Raw genomic sequence first — 18,112 nt, 5'->3', positions numbered from 1 at the left:
ATAAACTGTACTACTGTGGAAACTCTTTGGCAAGCGAGAGGCCTGGCTCCAGCAGCAGGCAGGCTGCAAATACCAGCGTTTCCAAGACATCCTCCACGCAGCCCTCCCCAAAGCAGGCATCTCCGGTGTGTTGCAGCTCCCACCTCCTCAGCCTTCCTCCTTCCACCCAGTACAACCTCTCTCTTGTAGCTCTTCTCATAAGAAGATCATCTGTGGTTCTCAGGCCGACAGCACCGAACCCTTCTGCGCTGGTCTCTAGCTAGTCTGCTAGTCTCTCACACCAAGTTACCTTCATACCGAAACCTTTACGGGGCTGCGTGGTGTAAGGGGGCGGCACCGACCCTTCCAGAGCTCCCTCAGTCCATCCCCTGGGATTTAGCCAGCGCCCCCCAAGGCACGATGCCCGCGGGGGGCCAGGGCAGAGAGCACCACATCACCCACCCTCCGCCAGGCACGAATTCACGGCGCCTCCGGCGAGGTGGGACCTGGCCGGGCCCACCCGACCCGCGGCCGGCTCAGGGCGCGCTGACAAGCCAAGCCCACCACCGAAAACGCGGCGGAGCCGGAGGCCTGCCTGGTGGGACCCTTCCCCCCCGCGGAGGAAGCCCCCCCGGTAGCCCCCCACGCCGCTCTCCGGGAGAAGCGGCCCTGCCAGCGGGAGCTCAGGGCTGGAGAGAGAGGACACGGCAGCGGCTCACACTCACCTCAGAGGCGAGGAGCGGGCGCGGAGCGGGCACCGACCGTCCCCGCCCGCCTTCCCGCCTTCCTGCCGCGGGGGCACGCCGGGAGCTGTAGTCCCGCTAGCGCCGCGCCGGCCGCCACTGCGCCTGCGCGTCGCCATTTTGTACAGGGACGCGGTCTCTTCAAAAACGCTGCGCGGGGAAGCTTGTAGGCGTGGCTGGTGTGGGTCGGGGGTGCCCGGGGTAGGGCTGGCGGGTTTGGTTGGTGTACCCTTTTGGCGTAGCGAAGTGGCCGTGCTTCTTTAGGCGGCCTTTCTGAGGGGAAGGGGGTTGGGGGTGCCTGCCGGGGCCGGGCCTTGCCCGCGCGGGCCCACCGGGTGCTGTGTGAGAATGGGGCCCGGGAGGCCCCTGGGCCGGTGCCCAGCTCGGCTTCTCGGCTTCCCGGGGAACACCGCTCGGCCTGGAAGACTTAACCCTCACTGTGCCTTTTTCATATAAATCTTTATGCTGCCATTGCATGATGATCCTTGTATGTGTGCGGTACTGGATATAACAAAGTTATTAATCGTTATTCCTTGTTACAGCACCTGTTTCTTTAACACCTTAACAAGTTTTTCAAATGGTATTTTACCTACAGGGGTGAAGTGAACCGTTAGGTTTCTTTCAGTGATCTTGGCCATCCCGATTACAGCATTTGGAACCAGTCTGTGCTTCCAGCTCTTCAGTTTACAGATCATGGGGTTACAAAGGCAGCTTGGATTCAGTTGACTATAAATTGCATAGACAAGACAATTGTAAGTGCTCCCACAAGGCTTGTAAAATTTTTTGCTGTATGTACCCATTCCACTTGTATACAGATACCAGCAAGGGTGATGCCTTCCTGCTCTTGTGACATGGAGTTGTTTAGGGGTTTTATGCTAAGCTACTTGTCTTTTTGTCTGTGAACACTTTTGCTGAGGATTCCAGGGGTGGTATGTATGTATGACAAATTTATTTGAAAAACAGCAATTTGAATAGCTAAACAGTAATTTTTAGGAACATAAGAATTACAGAACAAAAGTTTAAAAATCCTTAGTATATTACAGTTTGTGAGATGACATTTTAGTGCAGACGATCACTTGCACTTTTGTTTCTTTTGTCATTTAGATTCATAAAAAAATGAGTAAAGATTCTAGCAGAAACCTGGATAAAAGCCATGACAAGCTCAATAAAAGAAAGCGGCGTCTGCTCTCCTGATTCAACAGTATCTTCTCTTTTAACAAACTATAGCACCGACAGCAATACTCTGTACTCAAACACCTTGATCCACTACAAGGGCAAGCTTTACAGCTCTGCTTCTGAGGCTTTGGAGGCATATATTGAAGATTTTGATTTAAGTCTCACATCTTCAGAAACAAGCACTGGAAAAATCTGCATATGTCAAAACACTCCCAAACAAGTTAAGTTTTCGAAGCATCGTACCAAAGGAAAACATGGTATGTCTCTGCAAATATGTTGTTTCATAAGTTTTGGTGTTTGCCATTCTGTTCTTTTGTTTTGTTTTCACTGCCCATGGTATTGCAACTCCTAATCTTGCACCAGGTGTGTTTTGTTGAAGGAATAGTCCCTGCACAACTGCATGCAAGTCTTTATGGTGGTACAGTAAGTGGTGCTTGGTTATAACTAGCAATATTTGTCAGTCTCTGTATAATGCTTTTTTGTAAGTGCTTGGTGGATTGGTAAGAATTCATGACTGTGCTCATACATGCAGTAACAAATTACAGAGTATGGGATACAAGTTGTGTTTTCTGTGTGTGCATATATACTAAAGACAGTGTAAATCATAGCTTAAACCTGAATCCTGGGGGGCACGGAATCAGTTTCCAGAGTAAGTAACATCAGAATCTAATTATTTGAGGGAGTTCCCTTAAACGGGGCTCTGTCTTAGAGCAATATTTGCCTCTTATCCATGGATTTTTATGAGATGTACTTTTGGGCCTGAAGTCTCACACAGCTGGGTAACATTTATGGGTTTGAATTGGCTTTTGTTACTATTAGTTAGCTTGAATAAAGACTTAATTGATTATATGAACTTTTGAGTAGATAACTGTGCTTGAGCTAATTTATAATGGAAATGCTTTGGTCGTTACATCTAAAATAACAAAGTCCTAAGTACAGGCACACTTCATACCTGAAAAAGGATGCTTTCTTGAGTTGCATTGGCATGGATAGCTATGGTAGCATATTGTATTATTCAGGACCTTTTTTTTTTTTTTTTTTTTTTTAACCTATAACCTTCCTCTAGTTTCACACTTTTCTTTCTTTTATCAAGACTGCAAATTTTTAGCAGTGTTTAGCTTTTGGATTATATTTTTTCAGTACAAACCACCTTCTAGTTATGTTTAACTGATCTCCCAAACAAAAATAAGGATTCTGATTATCACTAAAAATGAGAAACTGTTCTGTGAAACATGTCATCTCCTCACATTTTACGCTGAAATTTCCCTGTTCTTTGCAGAAGTCTTATTAGCTCCATTCATGTATTACCTAGTCTATTTTATATGGTTTTTTATTAGCTGTATGTTTTGTATCTTACAGTAGTCTTTAATATCAGTAACTGAAATCTGTATATTACAGTGGAAGTGAGGGAAAAAAAACCCTCACTTCCAGGTACTAGTTGAGGCAAACCTATTTTTTGTGAATCAAAGAGCTTCATAGCTTCTGTTAAAAAAAAGGATTTAATACTATAACTCTTCCCTGAAAAACTGTCAAGCATGTAAATTTCTGTAGAATCACAAAATGCGTCTGTAGGGCCATTATCTGGCTACTTGCCTTGCAAGCTGCTGCTTTTAGCCACCTTTTTCTCTAGTAAATGTGCTCAGTTTCAGTATGGGAAAGGCCATCCCTGACATTACTGTGTGGAGGAAGCATCGCTACTAGGTCTGAAATACTAAGGATGTATCTGCAAAATACATAGTTCTGAATGTGAAACTAAAAATGGACTGTATAATGTTGACTTCTTGTTTCTCAAAAAGTTAAAGAAAATACTCAAAGTTGTAAATGTACTATGAAAGGAGGGGTAACTTTTGATAGGTAAGGTTCCTATCAAGATCCTGATTAGAAATGGAACTGTTCTTTTAAGAACTGTAATTCAGTACCCCATGGTAAAGAATATATTTCAGCTTTTAACTGTTACTTCATGTTAGATCTTACAAATGTGTCCTCGTAAGCTTGAAGTATAGCAAGTCATGTAAAATATCTTTGTTTTTCAGAATTGGATGATTTTAATCAGCATGTGGGATTGGGTTTTCTTGCCTCACCCTCTAGAAGGCAGAGTGAGTGTGACCCAGACTCGATTAGTCTTGCGACAGATGATCTGTTAGCATTTCCAGCAGATGGATCACTGCCCTTTGTCCAACACAATCTTCTTAAATCAGAGCATCAAAGTAGTAAGTGGAACAGATGGTCCCTTAAAACATCTTTCTGCCCTTGTCAAACCTCGTTACTTGATACTGCAAGTGGTTTCAGTCTCCAGGAGAATGAGAAAGCTGTTGCTCACCAGAATCCACAAAAAGACTTCAGCAAAAAGAAATACAATGTGTCTGCACCGGATAGGTGCAGTTCTGTCTCCTCTAAAGGAAGTTTGAGACTCTTGTCTTTTGCAGAGAAATCTAACACTTCTAAGAATTATCCAAGGTGGCTTACCAGTCAGAAGTCTGACTTAAGTGTATCTGAGATAAGTAGCGTTGCCAATTTTCATTACCCAGTCTGGCTTAAGAGTTACAGCCTTTTTTCTGGATCAACCAAAGAAAGCGATGGTCAAAGTTCTAATATACAAGGCAAAGCTTCCTCTCCACAAGCTTTTGAGATACTGAGAAAAAGACACTCTGTAGATAAAGACTGTTCTAATTTTTTTGAACAAAATGCTTGCCTGGATCTGAGAAGTGATAACAAAGTAGAAGGAAGTTGCAACTATGACAGTCCAGATGCATGCTTCCCATCTGATAACTCATTTTCAAGACATACTAAAAAGCCATTTAGAGGTAACTATATTTCGTATTTATGTTTTAATTTTGAGGGTACGCATATAAAGACTTGTACATTTTTTTTAAAATCAACACTAGCTATGTTGGTCTGACTGCACTGTACACTAGATTTATTCACTTCCATCTCTGACAAATCCCTTGAAGCACTTACTAGTAGCTGACAAAGTTAAACAGCTTTTATACTGTTTAGTTTTCATATATAAATCAATATTTAAGCATTACTTTTACAGCAAAGTATTTGTTGCTGCGGCATATTTAGTATCTTAATGCAAGATAATGACATTAATTCCATAAATACTTTTAATAGAATTTCAAGCATTAAATTACATGAATTGTAACCCTGGGGGAAAGAGATTCCTAAACATAGTGTAAATGAACCTGTGACATTGCACAATAAATGTTATTTTTTACCAATCTTTTTCTCTACTTTATGCAGTCAGCAAGAGGTCTTTGTAACCCATATATTTAGGTTATCTAGTGCCTTCAGTTTATGTGGAGACTTTCCTTTCTCATGTAGCTACTATTTGCAGCAGACCATGGCTCTTCTGAAGCCAGAAGGCTGTCCTGTGGTGAAGCACCATCTTTGTATTATGAAATATCAGCAAGACTTGCTTTGATATGAAAGATTAACATTTCAAAGTGTTAATTACCTTCATTTCCAAGTTCATTCATTTAAAAAGAAAAATATTTTTTTTGTTACGCAAAGCATAAATACTGGTCTCCCCATTTTCCAAGAGGTTATATATAAAAACTAAGTTAAAATGTTGTTTATGTTGTGAATTCAAAGCAACAAAATGTCAGATATGCAAATATCTGCAAATACCTTCCTAATGTGTATGCATGATGAACTTTACATCCAGGGTTGTATCTTTTTTTATTCTTCACACAGAAAATTTTACTGATCATGAATAGGCTAGGTATAAAAAAATGTGAGAATGCGTCTGTCACTTTGAGTGCTTGTCTCAACCTATTTTTAAATGTTCTACCCATATGTGATTGTGTATGTGTATGTGATTTGCATGTATATGTTGCGTGGTTTCTCTCCCAAGTGTCTGTAAAATCAGCTCTTAGAAAAACCTGTACAAAAATAGTAAGAAAACTAACCTGAGAACTTACAGTATTAATAAGCAATATTTAACATTGTATTGCGAATTAATATTGATTATATTTTCTATAGCATGAAAGCACATAAAAACATTAATCTTGAATGCTGCATATGATACTTAGTTTGCGTAAGTTAGAAAAAAAAAAAAAAAACAAAAATGTTTGACTACTTTAAATATGTACTGGCTAGAACCTTGCACGTCCCATTTGGTACTGAGGATTTATGTGCCAGACCAAAGGAGTTGTATTGATGCTGTACTCTCTGTAAAATATTTTTACTGCTAACTGATTTGTAGTAATTTCCTTTGAGTATCACATCAAATTAAAATAGGGAAATAATGCCCTTGAAGAGGGTTGGACACATTTCGTCCTTGTGGGTTTTTTTTTTTTTTTTTAGAGGACCAGCTTGATCTACTTACCTTGAAGGTCAACAGAGGTCTGGAGGGTTCAACTGAAGATTTGTCAGATAATCTGAAAAATGATGGTAATCCTACAACAGATATACTAGGAGCAGAGATGACATGGGAAAATGTTCCAGGTGCTTTGTAAGTCAATAAAGATTTTGGACTAATTTGTTTGTGAAAATGCATAATGTATTTAATTGCTTTTGTATATAGATTATAAGTAACTGTGCGGTGGCATGTACATAAAAGATTGACTATTAGATTTCTTGCTAGTGCTAAATGTTTGCTATTTCAAGGTCAGGGGATTGGGGCACTGCTTTCCCTTTTTCACTGACTTTCAAGGAGGGCTATCAATATTACTTATTGTTGCCTTTTAGTAACATCTTTGTATATTGATGATATGTAAGAAATACTTGTTTCAAGAGAAAAATTATTTCATGGAACTTAAATTGACATATTTACTAGTTTATGATTAATAATTTATGAAAAACAAGTTAATAGTGGGAAGTCCCTTGTTTAAAAAAAGCAGTGGGGTCTTGGGAGTGAAATTCTGGTTATCCCAAGAGCTGAGAGGTTATTTCACAGGATCAAAAGTGCTAAAAATAAATACTAGAATTTCCTATGGTTTTGAAGAAGCAACTTAGGTATATGTGGTTCTGGGTGTTGTCTCTTGGCTTCCCTTTACCTCAGAAGATTTTGAACTATTGGTTAATTTTGGCAATATTTAACAGGCAAGAGTGTCAAAATGTAGCATTCTTGCATGTGGTAACAGAAGTGGTACTACTCATGCTCCTGTTGAGAGAGAGGCTAATAATCTAACCTCCTGCTAGCCACCAGAGTGTTAGTGGAGGAGTACCAAGTGCAAGAAGAACACCCATGTGTAATAAATTATAGCTAAGAAGTCCTTACCTTGCATTTTTTGTTGATGTTTATGGCTACCCATGTTTTGATTATACTGGCAAAGCTGGAACAAATATTTACAAGTTTCTCTGACGTACACTAAAGTGCTGACAAGACTATTCAGTGCCCCTTTGGTGTTGCAGTGATGCAGTATATCTGGTTTCATCATAATGACTGTATCCTAAACCAATTATTTTAGTTTATAAGCCTGTTGTTATTCTCCATTGCATGTTTAATGTTGGTTTAGCAAACCATCAGTGCCTGTGTGCTGTGAGGATGCGGAGGATGCTCTACCATTCCCCAAGGCAGATATCATACACAAATTCTTGGAAGACTGCTTACATGACAAAAGTAAGGTCAGTAAAACTGAGTATGTATTTCTGAATGCCCAAAATATAAGACTGGTAAATATTAGAAGGGGGAGTACCTGTAAATTGGTTTTTCTTCTTCTATAATGTATGAAGTAGAAAGTCTAACTGAAATAGTTTAGTCATACTTGAGCATGATGAGTTCATAGTTGTTAAATCCTATAATTTAACCTTTGGTCACAATTATGATTAAGAAAGAATCTAACTATAAAATGATTTGTTTAGTAATAGGTTGGCTTGTACACTTCATGTTTTGTTTAAATAATAATTTCCCTGCCTTGAGTAAAAGAAGACATTCCTTTTGTTATTGATGTATTAAATACTACTAATTTCATAGCCTGGCTGATGTACTGTTAGGTATGAGTCAAGTTCAAGAGGTAAGTTAAATAATATATTTCTTCTTATTTATGCTCTTGCACTGGAATTGGATTGTGGATTGAATTTACTCTTCTGATTATTCATAATTTTATTCCCATTCTTACATATTAAACACCTTCCTGACAGTCTTAATATTGTTCAGTCTTTAATTTTGATTATATGAACCCTTTATCCTTTTCTCAGCTAGGGACATGAGCATGGAACCCAGTATTCTAGTTAAAAGGCATACTATTCATTTATGTGCTGGTATATTTACTTTCTGCCCTGTTGTCCTTGGATCTTAACTGCTCTAAGATTCTGTTTTCCTATCTTGTTAGTAAACAGAGCAGCACCCTTTAAGTTCTTCCACTGTGGTACATCCTTCTGTTTCCTGAAGGAGTTCATTGATCCAGAACCCAAGGTTGTGCATGAGTAATTCAAATTATTCTGTCTGATGCATGGTACTTAACTGTAGTTCATGCTTCCCGTTCTCTTGGTTTTGCTAGATCATCAGACGTTTCTGGACACAAGCATCTCTAAATTATCCACAAATTTTTGTCACCTTGAGTTAATTTGCTTTTTTGATTATAGAATGAGCAGATACCATATAGATGCTAATCTTATGAATAAATCTATGCTTATCATTAAGGAAGCTTACTTGCTCTGTCAGTCATGAAATGTTGAAACATGTTCCAGTACTGCTGTCATAGCATTATAGGGACTGACAGTCTTAATATTCTTGAATTATTTCACACAAGCCAGGGCTGAGGCCTTTCTGTGTTGCTTCAGGCCTTCCTAACCATTTGTGTATTTACAGGGACTTCACTGACCGTACTGTGGCATAAATTAAGACGACCAGTGTAGCATCATACATGTACAATTTATAAATAAACCTCATACATATACAATTTATAAATAGACCTTTGAAGAACCGGTAGAAGGAAACACTCAGAAATCAGTCTTCAAATTTGTTTCAGGGAAACTTCAGAAGTTGTTAATATTTTATGTGCACTGCAAGATCAACAAACTCTTTGCATTTTGGTTTAGGAAAATACTTTTTCTGGAGATCATCATCACAGGCCCCTTGAAGCTTTGAAGCTAATGTTGTTTAAACTTCAAGCAATTCAGGGAAGTTTAAGCCAGAATGAAACTGCTGAACAAAAGAAAGAGTCTGAGAAAGTGAGTAGTCAGTTTCCTTATGTCATATCTTGTCACAAGGGTTGTGTAAATTTCTGGGAAAAACTGTTAGTTCTTTTATAGACTTTGGTTTCCAGTCTTCATAGAATACTGGCAGCAGATTCAATCCAGTCTGCATCAGAATATGTTCGTGACTGCAGTGCCCTGCATCCCCTCTGCCTTGCTGGAGGCTCAGCGCTCCCGCTCGCTGCGGCGGCTGCTTTTTTTGGGGCACTGCCTGGCAGGGCGGTAACTCCAGTGGCCTGGGCCCTGCTGCAGAAAGCAGCACCAGGAGATGGCGACATCTCAGGCAGTCCTGCCCGGAGAGAGCAGGCTTCCTCTCCGCTGCTCTAGCAACAGCTGTGCTTGGAAAAAGTTACCTTCTGGTAATATCCACGTCAATTATTTCAGGGGCAATGCATCAAAATCCTTGTCTCCTTTGGCATCAGTGAGTTGGTATTTTTGTGGCACTTTTGTTTCAAAATTATTTCATAGACTTTTACCCTCACTGTTTACCTTTTTCAGAGTGTTGCTTGCATACGGTTCTTAAACCCTGTGTCCTAGGCTTGGTAGTGAATGAAATTGCTCCATATATACCTGGATCAGGCAGGCTCAGGGAATGGGCCAACAGGAACCTTACAAAATTCCACAGGGGCAAATGCAAGAACTCATACCTGGGAAGAAAGAAACCATGGCAGTAATGCAGGCTGGGCACTGCCTAACTGTTCTGTTGAAAATGCCCATAAAATAGGCATTTTCATGAAATGAAATGGGTCTTGGTAGGTACAAGCTGAATATGAGCCATCTATGTGCCCTGGCAGCGAAGAGGAACAGCAGGGCCCAGGCTATATGGACAGGAAGGAGCACAGGCAACACATCAAGATAAATGCTTGTCTGTCCCTCTGTATCCCCCAGCACTTCCTAAACCACATCTCTAATGCTGCATCCAGGTTTAGGCCACTCACTTTGGAGAAATGTCAGTAAGCTGGTAGAGGGGTACCTAGATGGTTGGGGGCTACAACACTTGTCTGGGGTGGGGGGCTGAGGGAGCTGGCCTTGTTCAGGCTGGTGGCGAGGAAGTTTGGGGGGATCTAATTGGTGTCTTCCTGCGCCTTTGAGGAAGGTATCAAGAAAATGGAGCCAGGTCTTCATAGTGGGGCACGGTAGAAGGATGAGGCATGGGGATGAATTGAAACAGGAGGTTCACACTGGATATTGGCAGAAACTTTTTCACCCTGCAGATAGCCAAGCAGTGGAGCAAGTTGTTAGAGAGAGGTTGTGCAGTCTATGACCTTGCAGATTTTCGAGATGTGACTGGATAAAAGCCCTGAGCAACCTGCTGTAACCTCGTAGCTTCCCCTGCTTTGAGCAGGAGCCCACCTCCTGAGATTTCTCCCAAGCTTATTTCCTTTATGATGCTATAAAGTTGTTGGCAATCCTTTCCAATGGAATGTGCTATAAAAGATTCCTGTTTTCTGGCATATTCAGCCATTCTTTCTTTCCTCCATTAACAATTTTTTTTGGTTTTTTTAAGCTTTCTGAAACAGCAGAGGCTGAATTAAAACTGTGTGACAGTGAGATAATCCCTCTTACTAATTCTATTCAGAAGTAAGTGACGATTGTTTTTTCTGGCTTTTCAATGTTTTCAGAAAGTGCAGAAAAGGAATGATCAATTAGCTAAAAGCTGTCATGTGATCTGAAAAGTTTATTAAGAATAAGACAGTAATGACTAATTAAAAACATGGTAGTTCATGGAGCAGAGAAATAGCTAGTGGATAGTTGCAGAGACATACTCTGTAAGTAAGCATTTGTATTTCATTTGTATCAATAGATTAATTACTACTACTCAATAGATTAATTATTGCTACACATAGACTTTACATACTACTCCAAGTCCGATTATTTTAATGCGGGACAAAATATTGTCTTTTTCACTACAGTGAGAAAATAATTGCTATAAAACAGATTTTATTAATGGAATCAGCAGAGTTCTACTAAGCAGTTATAAATAACTAAAGAAATAAGTTTGAGAAAAGGCAGAATGGAAAATGAGTTTATTATGTAGGACATACGTTTCAACAAAACTGTGTTGCAGTATAGTTCTATACTGTAATGTAAAAGTAAAACATTTTAAAGGATTTTTGAATTGAAAAAAATACAGTGACTTTCAGTATTGATCTGCTATTTTATGACGTTAAGTTTTGCAGTTTCATATCCTGTGTTAAGTACCCATTTTGTAATAACTTAATAGTAGCTGTGTGTTTGAGCACCTGTATTTGAGAAGACACATTTAAAATTTCAGTTGCAAAAAGTATTTTCTTTTTTAAAAAACATTTTGATGTATTTTATAATCTCTACAACCAATTAAATGGTACAGTTAGAGATGTAAACTGTCTATTACCATTCAAACTGTTAAACTATGAGAAATCATTATCCTTTTGTCTTAAACATATATAGTAATGTATACACTGTTCTTGAAGTCTTCATTTTTCCTAATCTAGGGTTTTACACCATTTGTCACATCGGAAAAGTCTTGTTGAAGATAACAGTAACCAGTGAGAGAAGACTGATGATCATGAAGATAAACAAAAAATAAAAATCTGTGAAGCTGATACCTAGAAGTGTTTTAATATTGTATAATTTAAATAACTTGTCAGCCTGACCACTAGTCAGAATTTTTTTGAAGGCTGAACCAGTGCATGTTCTCAGAAATGTTGTATTCGCTATTTCTGTACATATTTGTTCTTTTTAGTAATTACTACAAAGCATAATTGAGTATTAGTGCTGCCAACAGGATCTAACAATGTGACAAGATATACCACTTTTTAAGGACAATTTAATTAAAATAATGCCAACATTTTAATGGAAGAATCTGTGTGTTTATAAGAATTTATAAAAAATTATTTGGCCAATTCACTCATCACTTATTACATGGCCTGTTAGAAACAGGGGAAGCTCAACATCATGTGTAAAGTTAAGCAGTGAGGTTTAGCAATAAAATAATTACATAATATTTTCAGTGCTGTTCTTTCTAACAGGACTTGAGTTGATGTAATTGTATGCTCCTGGTTCCATGACCACAAACTTACCAAATATATTGTATCAAAAAGCATCTGAAGTCTTTTTGAATTGTCCTCCTTTCACACCCCAGTGAAGCCTGGTTCTTTGGGGAGAGAAGGCCCTTGTTTAGGGGCATGGAAAGTTTCAGCTGAGCTGATTCAGAGCTAGTTGTCACTGTTACTGGGAAGTCCTAATCACCCTTCCATTTTCCTTGTTTTGTTCTTGGCTTTAGAGCATATCAAATCCTTCAGTGGGCCTAAATAGGCAGAGAAGTAATAGATTTCATTTTTTTTTGCCCCCCAGCATAATTGAATAGAATTAGCTCTTGAAGGCCACTGATAAGCACTGGAACTTGTGCATGGGAGAGAGGACTAGGACTTATGCCATTTGCCAACAGCAAATTGAGAGGCAAAGAGAAAAGCTGTAAGTAGTAACTTGAGTTGTGAATTGAAATATATTGACAAACATTTTGAAAGGAGCCTTTTGCACCTCTTCTTAGGCTTACATAATGTAGCCTAGCATTTTGTGCTGTCAGTAAACAAAATGTATGGCGACATGCCTTTCTAGTGAACTCTTTCCTTTTAATCTGCGTGTTTATGTATGTACACATGAGAAAGCAGGTACCTGAGCATGTACTGATTCTGAGAAACGAAACCAGAAGAAAAAGTAGAAAGATTACCTATGTATTTCTCGCATCTTCCTATTAAGAATTAGTAAGTAGAGCTAGAGTAATAGATGACTTCATTTTATGGCTGTCATGACACCATGAGAATATACGTAGGTCATAAGTGATACATAATAGTGTTATTTCAGGCAGATGTTATTGGCCTTTCTTAAATGCTGCACTAGATCAGAGTATAGAAATTAAAATCACTCCTAGAAAACTTCCTTGTAGAAACTATAATTTTATAACACATTTCATTGCTGAGACATGAACGTACAAATCCACTGATACTGTGGGTATAACTGTTGTCTGCATTAAGCCACTACCTGTTTGCCAAAGGTCATTTTATTAAAAGAATTCAGATGTGCAAAGAAAGGTGAGGTGGTTTTCCTGATGTCATACATGTTTGTGTATGGATCACAATGAATTTACTCTACTTTTGCGCTACTCTGGATGCTATGTGTAGGTGCTTACACGTAGTATGTAAGCTGCATCATTTTGAGCATACCTCAAACGCTCAGCACAAGTAGTGTGACACTGCTTAAAGCCATCATAGCTCTCCTGTTCCTGAAGGCAGTTTGTGCCTTTATAGCTCACAGTAGAAAAGCAGATTTATACATCTAGGTGTATAGGTACTCCTTGGGGCGCTGGGAGCGCAAGCGAGGCGGACTCAAAGCTAAGGCTTGGTGCCCTGTGAGAGTACTTAGAGGTTATACCACACTCCCTTTGTATCCTGCTTGCAAGGGTGCATAGGACAAATGTCAAGCACCCCCTTCTACCTTAGAGCTTCTCTTGATGGTAGGGCAGGGTTTGTTTGCTATTTAGGAAGTCTTTTTTATTAATTCTTGCTTGGAGAATCCTCATACCTATCCCTACTTGTGAGATTCCTCATTCTTTGGAGTTGTTGTTGTTATTAGCCTCCAGATATTTCTGCTTTATCAGTTTAATGCACTTTGGAGAATTTGGCACAGGACCAACTTTTTTTTTTTTTTTTTTTTTTCATAGCACACAGACCTAGGTACAATGAAAAGTACTGTTGATATTAAATATTCCTATTTACTAACTTTTGTGGGCCAGGTATGAAAGGCTTTGATCATGAATAAGGTCCCCTGTGTGAGGTGCTGTACTACACAAGATAAAAGTACCTTAAGCGTGTGAAACTAAGCAAGTTAGTGGCACAATTTCTTACTGTAAACAATAGAAATCCCAGTAAGAATAGAATCAAATGATTAAAAAAGCCCACCATTATTCAGTAAGGGAGACACCTGTTTTCACATAAAAATATTTTTTTTAATGAGATCAAGATTTTTATGGCCATTAAAGAGTATTTTAAAGAGGTATTTGATCCTTATCAATAGAAAAAATAACTTTTTTGTTGTCTACACTGATCAGTTCTTACAATTATAGCTGGAATTTAGTTTGCTTATAAGCTAGGATAAAGAAGTTGCCACTCAGGAAAAACAACAGAATATGGAAATCAAGTACTAAACAAAAGTAATTGCCATATTTAAGATGTCAGTGGTGTTCTTGCTCTTGAGACTAGGTCAGAGAAAAGGAAATTTATTGATCTAGTCTTCTGTAGTGATAGTGGGAAAAACAAAAGGGCAGCCAGAGAGGCCAGGATTTGGAGGAAATAAATAAAGTAGCAAGACTATATAGGAAAGAGCTGTTTGCTAAGGATGTACACAAGTATTTGTGATCCTATGTATTTGCATATACAGGAAATTTTTATGAGGAGGGCACTTCCTGAATTACAGTGTATATATATCAGTAAAACGGAGCTGAGGGAAGTAAAGGCTTTGATGAAGACGAGTATTGTGCTCTTGAATCCTGTGAAGATCCTGTCCGGGGTAAGACTGTGACTTAGCATGGTGGGAGGAAATTAGATGGGATTTTTGTCTTGGGAATTTTAGCCCTTTAAAGGCTTAATGACAGAGTCCCTTGTGATACTGATCTTGAAATGTAATCACTATATGCTGCAGTTATCTTTTCCTTTGTAACAGTTCTTCTGTATTAGGAAATCTCTCTGCATCACTGTATTCACACTGATACAAAAAAGTGCTGATGTAAGAAAACTTAATTTCATGCTCTGGATAGCATGAAGGCTAACAGCTCTGCCAACAGAGGGTTAATTTGGCTAGAGTTTATACCTGTTTTATTCTCAAAAGGAGGACCTGAAAACCTACAAACCCTACAGTTGCTCATTGTCAACCAATCAATTCTTTTCCTGTGTAACTCTGATGCTGCCAGAGCAGTTGTATTTGTTTTCCAAGAGTTGCTTATGGATTCTCACATATATATAAATATCTGGACTTGTTAAACCCTTGAAAATCATGATGTGTATTTTCTTTCTTGTTGATCATGGATTCTGTGATCTACCGTGGTTTTTAATTTTTGTGTTGTTACTCAAAATATTTGCTCAACTTTATAGTTGATGGGTCTCTTAATGTGCAGAGACAATTGCTGCTGAAAGGGAAACAAGAAAAACTTTTCATTAATTTTAATTGACCTGATCCTGCTGTTGCCAATTTAAATGGCTGAGCTTTCACAGCTCTTCCAGAACAGAAAAGAAATGACTGCTGAGTAGAAATGGCTTTATCTCATAAGGAAATATAAGTGCTGCTTTAAGTTTAGACTTGCTAACTTGGGAAGGAAGGCTTTAAACTAGAATTATGGGGACTGATGACAGAAGAGTGTAAGTGTTATCAGTGGAAGGATGACCAGAGGGATAGTAACCATGGGTGTAGACTTTTTATAAAAAGGATTGAAGCAATACGGAAAACAGGATAGTGAATGTCTGCTTAATTTTAAGATGTCTATATTAGTTCAGACTGTATGGAAACTAAATGGAGGAATGTACAAGGTTCTATATAAAGTTGTGATTTAGGCAATGTAAATGTTTACATGGTGGAGTGTTTCATTTGTTAATGAATTAATACAGAAAAAAAGTGGAGGTGGCTTCTGAAGAAAACGGGAAGGAAGACACGTTTCTCTATGAATAGTTACCTTTGTAGTGAAGCTTAGAATCTAGAGGGACATAATCCGTTAGAAGTATCTTTTTGATAATAGAGGAGAAAAAAGCCAGGGTACTGTTATGTTGAGGACCTACCACCAAGATCACCAAACCAAGGAGGATAAAGATGGAAAGAACATTTTTGTAAACAAGTGACGGAATAATTTGCCTTGAAGGCATAGATACTAGTTAACCAAATATATATTGGGGATAATCAACTGAATACACAGTATCCAGGGTATTTTTAGACTAGGGTGGCGTCAGGTTTTGATATAGAAGGTGAAGATTAATACAAGAATTTTCTTAAAAGGTTTTCAAGATTTTTAGACAGAAAAGAGGAAGAACAGAAAAAAAGCAACTACAAGAAATTCAAAGATCTGTTTGCAAAATCCTATGAAAAAAGTCTAGGAAAAAGGTGCTCAGGAGTTTAGCAGTTCATAAAAATACATATATTGAAGACATAGTTGCAGGATATCCTAATATGGAACAGTGAAAATAAATGTAATAAGTCTTGCAGCCCTCAATGGTCTTCCAGGAAGCATAATGGAAATAGCTAGATTTGTCCCTAAAGATGAGTCATCTTGGGCTTTTGTGCTTTTTGGAAAGTCCAAAGCACAAAAATGAGAAATAAGGAGAAAGATCTTTCAAAGACAGTAAAATAACCCTGACGTTCCTTATTGTTTAATGCTAGTAAATGATAGGAACCTTATTGATATAAGGGAGAACCAAGGAAAATTTGGCCCATGACCTCCCTACAAGGTGATACATGATGTCAGGAAAGGTGTTTACTTAAAACACACATCAGCAGCAATGGGTGGTAGAGAAAGCTCAGATTATGGCAGGGAACATGTGACTGATAGGTCTTACACAAGCTACCCGCGTTCAGTGGACTACACCTACCAGCATTAACACTAAACTCTTGGAGAAATGGCTGAAGCCATCTTCACATTTTCAGTAACATTTAGAATTCAGTGCAGTCCTATAATGGTCTTACTTTTTAACGACAAGTGAGCCAAATGGTACCAAAGAATTATAGGGGAATCGGCTTCACCTCAGTTTCCTAGAAGTTCAGTAGCACATATCAAACATGAAATATATCAAGGAAATGGAGGGTGGGCGAAGCAGGAGAGAGAAAGGTCATTACATATGCTGTGTGTTACACAAACCTAGTTTCTTTTTTACAACTGGGTAGCAACATTTAACACTTGTGTGCCTCAAAACGAGGAATAATAGTCTATATTAAATTATTTTTAGGGAATTGCAAAGATGGGTAGACATCAGTGCTTGGAGAGCTGTTAACAATGAAGTCTATTGCTGTTTATTTTCATAAGGCTGTGGAGTTAGAGAACATTGAAACAGTTGTGGAGATAGAAGAGCTGCCTAATAGGGAGGGACTAAAAGGCCTTGGACCTTCAGCTTGGAGGGGGGAGCGTGTGTTTGATGTTGCTCAAATCCTACGGTATAGAAACATAGGGGGCCTTAAAGGAGCTAGCAGGAGATCTATTTAGGACTGAAAAGTTCTCTTTGGTTTGACCTGCAAGCAGTAAACTTAGAAGGTCAGGGAGTATCAGCAGGTTCAGAAAAGACAAAATCATGGAATTTTCCATAAAATGAAATCTAAAGGGAAGGAGCTGTTCCCTCTAGCAGCTCTCATCCAACAGTTATGTGGATGTGTGAGGTATGAAAGGTATAACCTGGACATAGTGGCCAGGCTATGCTCTCCCTTGTCATTTTCTAAAGTCCTGCCAGACAGAAAATACCAGCCTGGCTGTACTATCGGTCTCACTTAGTGGGACATTTTCTGTGTAGTTTAGTTCCGTTGCGGGGGGGGTAAAGTCTTAACAGTTCTGTTGCAGCAGGAGTGATTTAGGCTTAGGAAGACCTTTTTAAAAATAATAATATGTAAGCAGGGAAATGGGTTGCCAAAGCAGTTCTGGAACCTCAACCGTTTTTGTGGTTGTAAAAGTAGATTACACAACCAGGCAAAACTGTAATGTAAATGTGTTAGGTCCTTAGCATAGGTAAAGGAAGTAGATGAGCCTCACTTTTTTTTTAATTCCCCTCCAAATATTTTATGGTTCAGACTGTCTCATTGTCATGTCGTGTCTTAGGGTTCATGTGATACATGAATAACGTTAAATCTGAATGTGGAACTTGTCTGACCTTTCTGTTTTAGTTTAGTGAAGAAGAGTTATTTGTATTGCACCATATTTCTGCACAATGAACTGAACTAAATGCCATTCATGTTACTATGCAGAAGAAGATGAGTCACTTCCCTGGACTCTGTAACATAACTGAGCACATATCGGAATTAACATCCTTTTGTTTTAATGTTCTTCTTGTCTTCTGTGGACCAATCTA

The 18,112-nt window shown here is 38.8% G+C and overlaps 1 protein-coding gene across 3 annotated transcripts; it reads left to right on the top strand.

Annotated features, from left to right (window-relative positions):
- Nucleotides 1-947: 947 nt before the first annotated feature.
- LOC308056473 (lung adenoma susceptibility protein 2) lies at nucleotides 948-12,126 on the top strand. Of its 3 annotated transcripts, none has more exons than XM_080371947.1 (8): nucleotides 949-1,209; nucleotides 1,318-2,155; nucleotides 3,932-4,702; nucleotides 6,207-6,354; nucleotides 7,361-7,469; nucleotides 8,886-9,017; nucleotides 10,549-10,622; nucleotides 11,516-12,126. In XM_080371947.1, exons 2-8 carry the CDS (start codon nucleotides 1,876-1,878, stop codon nucleotides 11,571-11,573), a joined length of 1,572 nt encoding a protein of 523 aa, XP_080228073.1. In that variant the 5' UTR covers nucleotides 949-1,209; nucleotides 1,318-1,875; the 3' UTR covers nucleotides 11,574-12,126. The 3 variants fall into 3 exon arrangements, with proteins under 3 accessions (XP_080228074.1, XP_080228073.1, XP_080228072.1); XM_080371946.1 differs by having other exon boundaries at nucleotides 949-1,474; nucleotides 1,827-2,155; XM_080371948.1 differs by having other exon boundaries at nucleotides 948-2,155; nucleotides 11,495-12,126.
- Nucleotides 12,127-18,112: the final 5,986 nt, after the last annotated feature.

This window comes from Falco punctatus, assembly GCF_963210335.1.
Source record: "Falco punctatus genome assembly, chromosome: Z".
NCBI classification, from domain to species: domain Eukaryota; kingdom Metazoa; phylum Chordata; class Aves; order Falconiformes; family Falconidae; genus Falco; species Falco punctatus.
The sequence above is the reverse complement of the archived record's forward strand: the minus strand, read 5'-3'. Positions and strand labels throughout refer to the sequence as shown.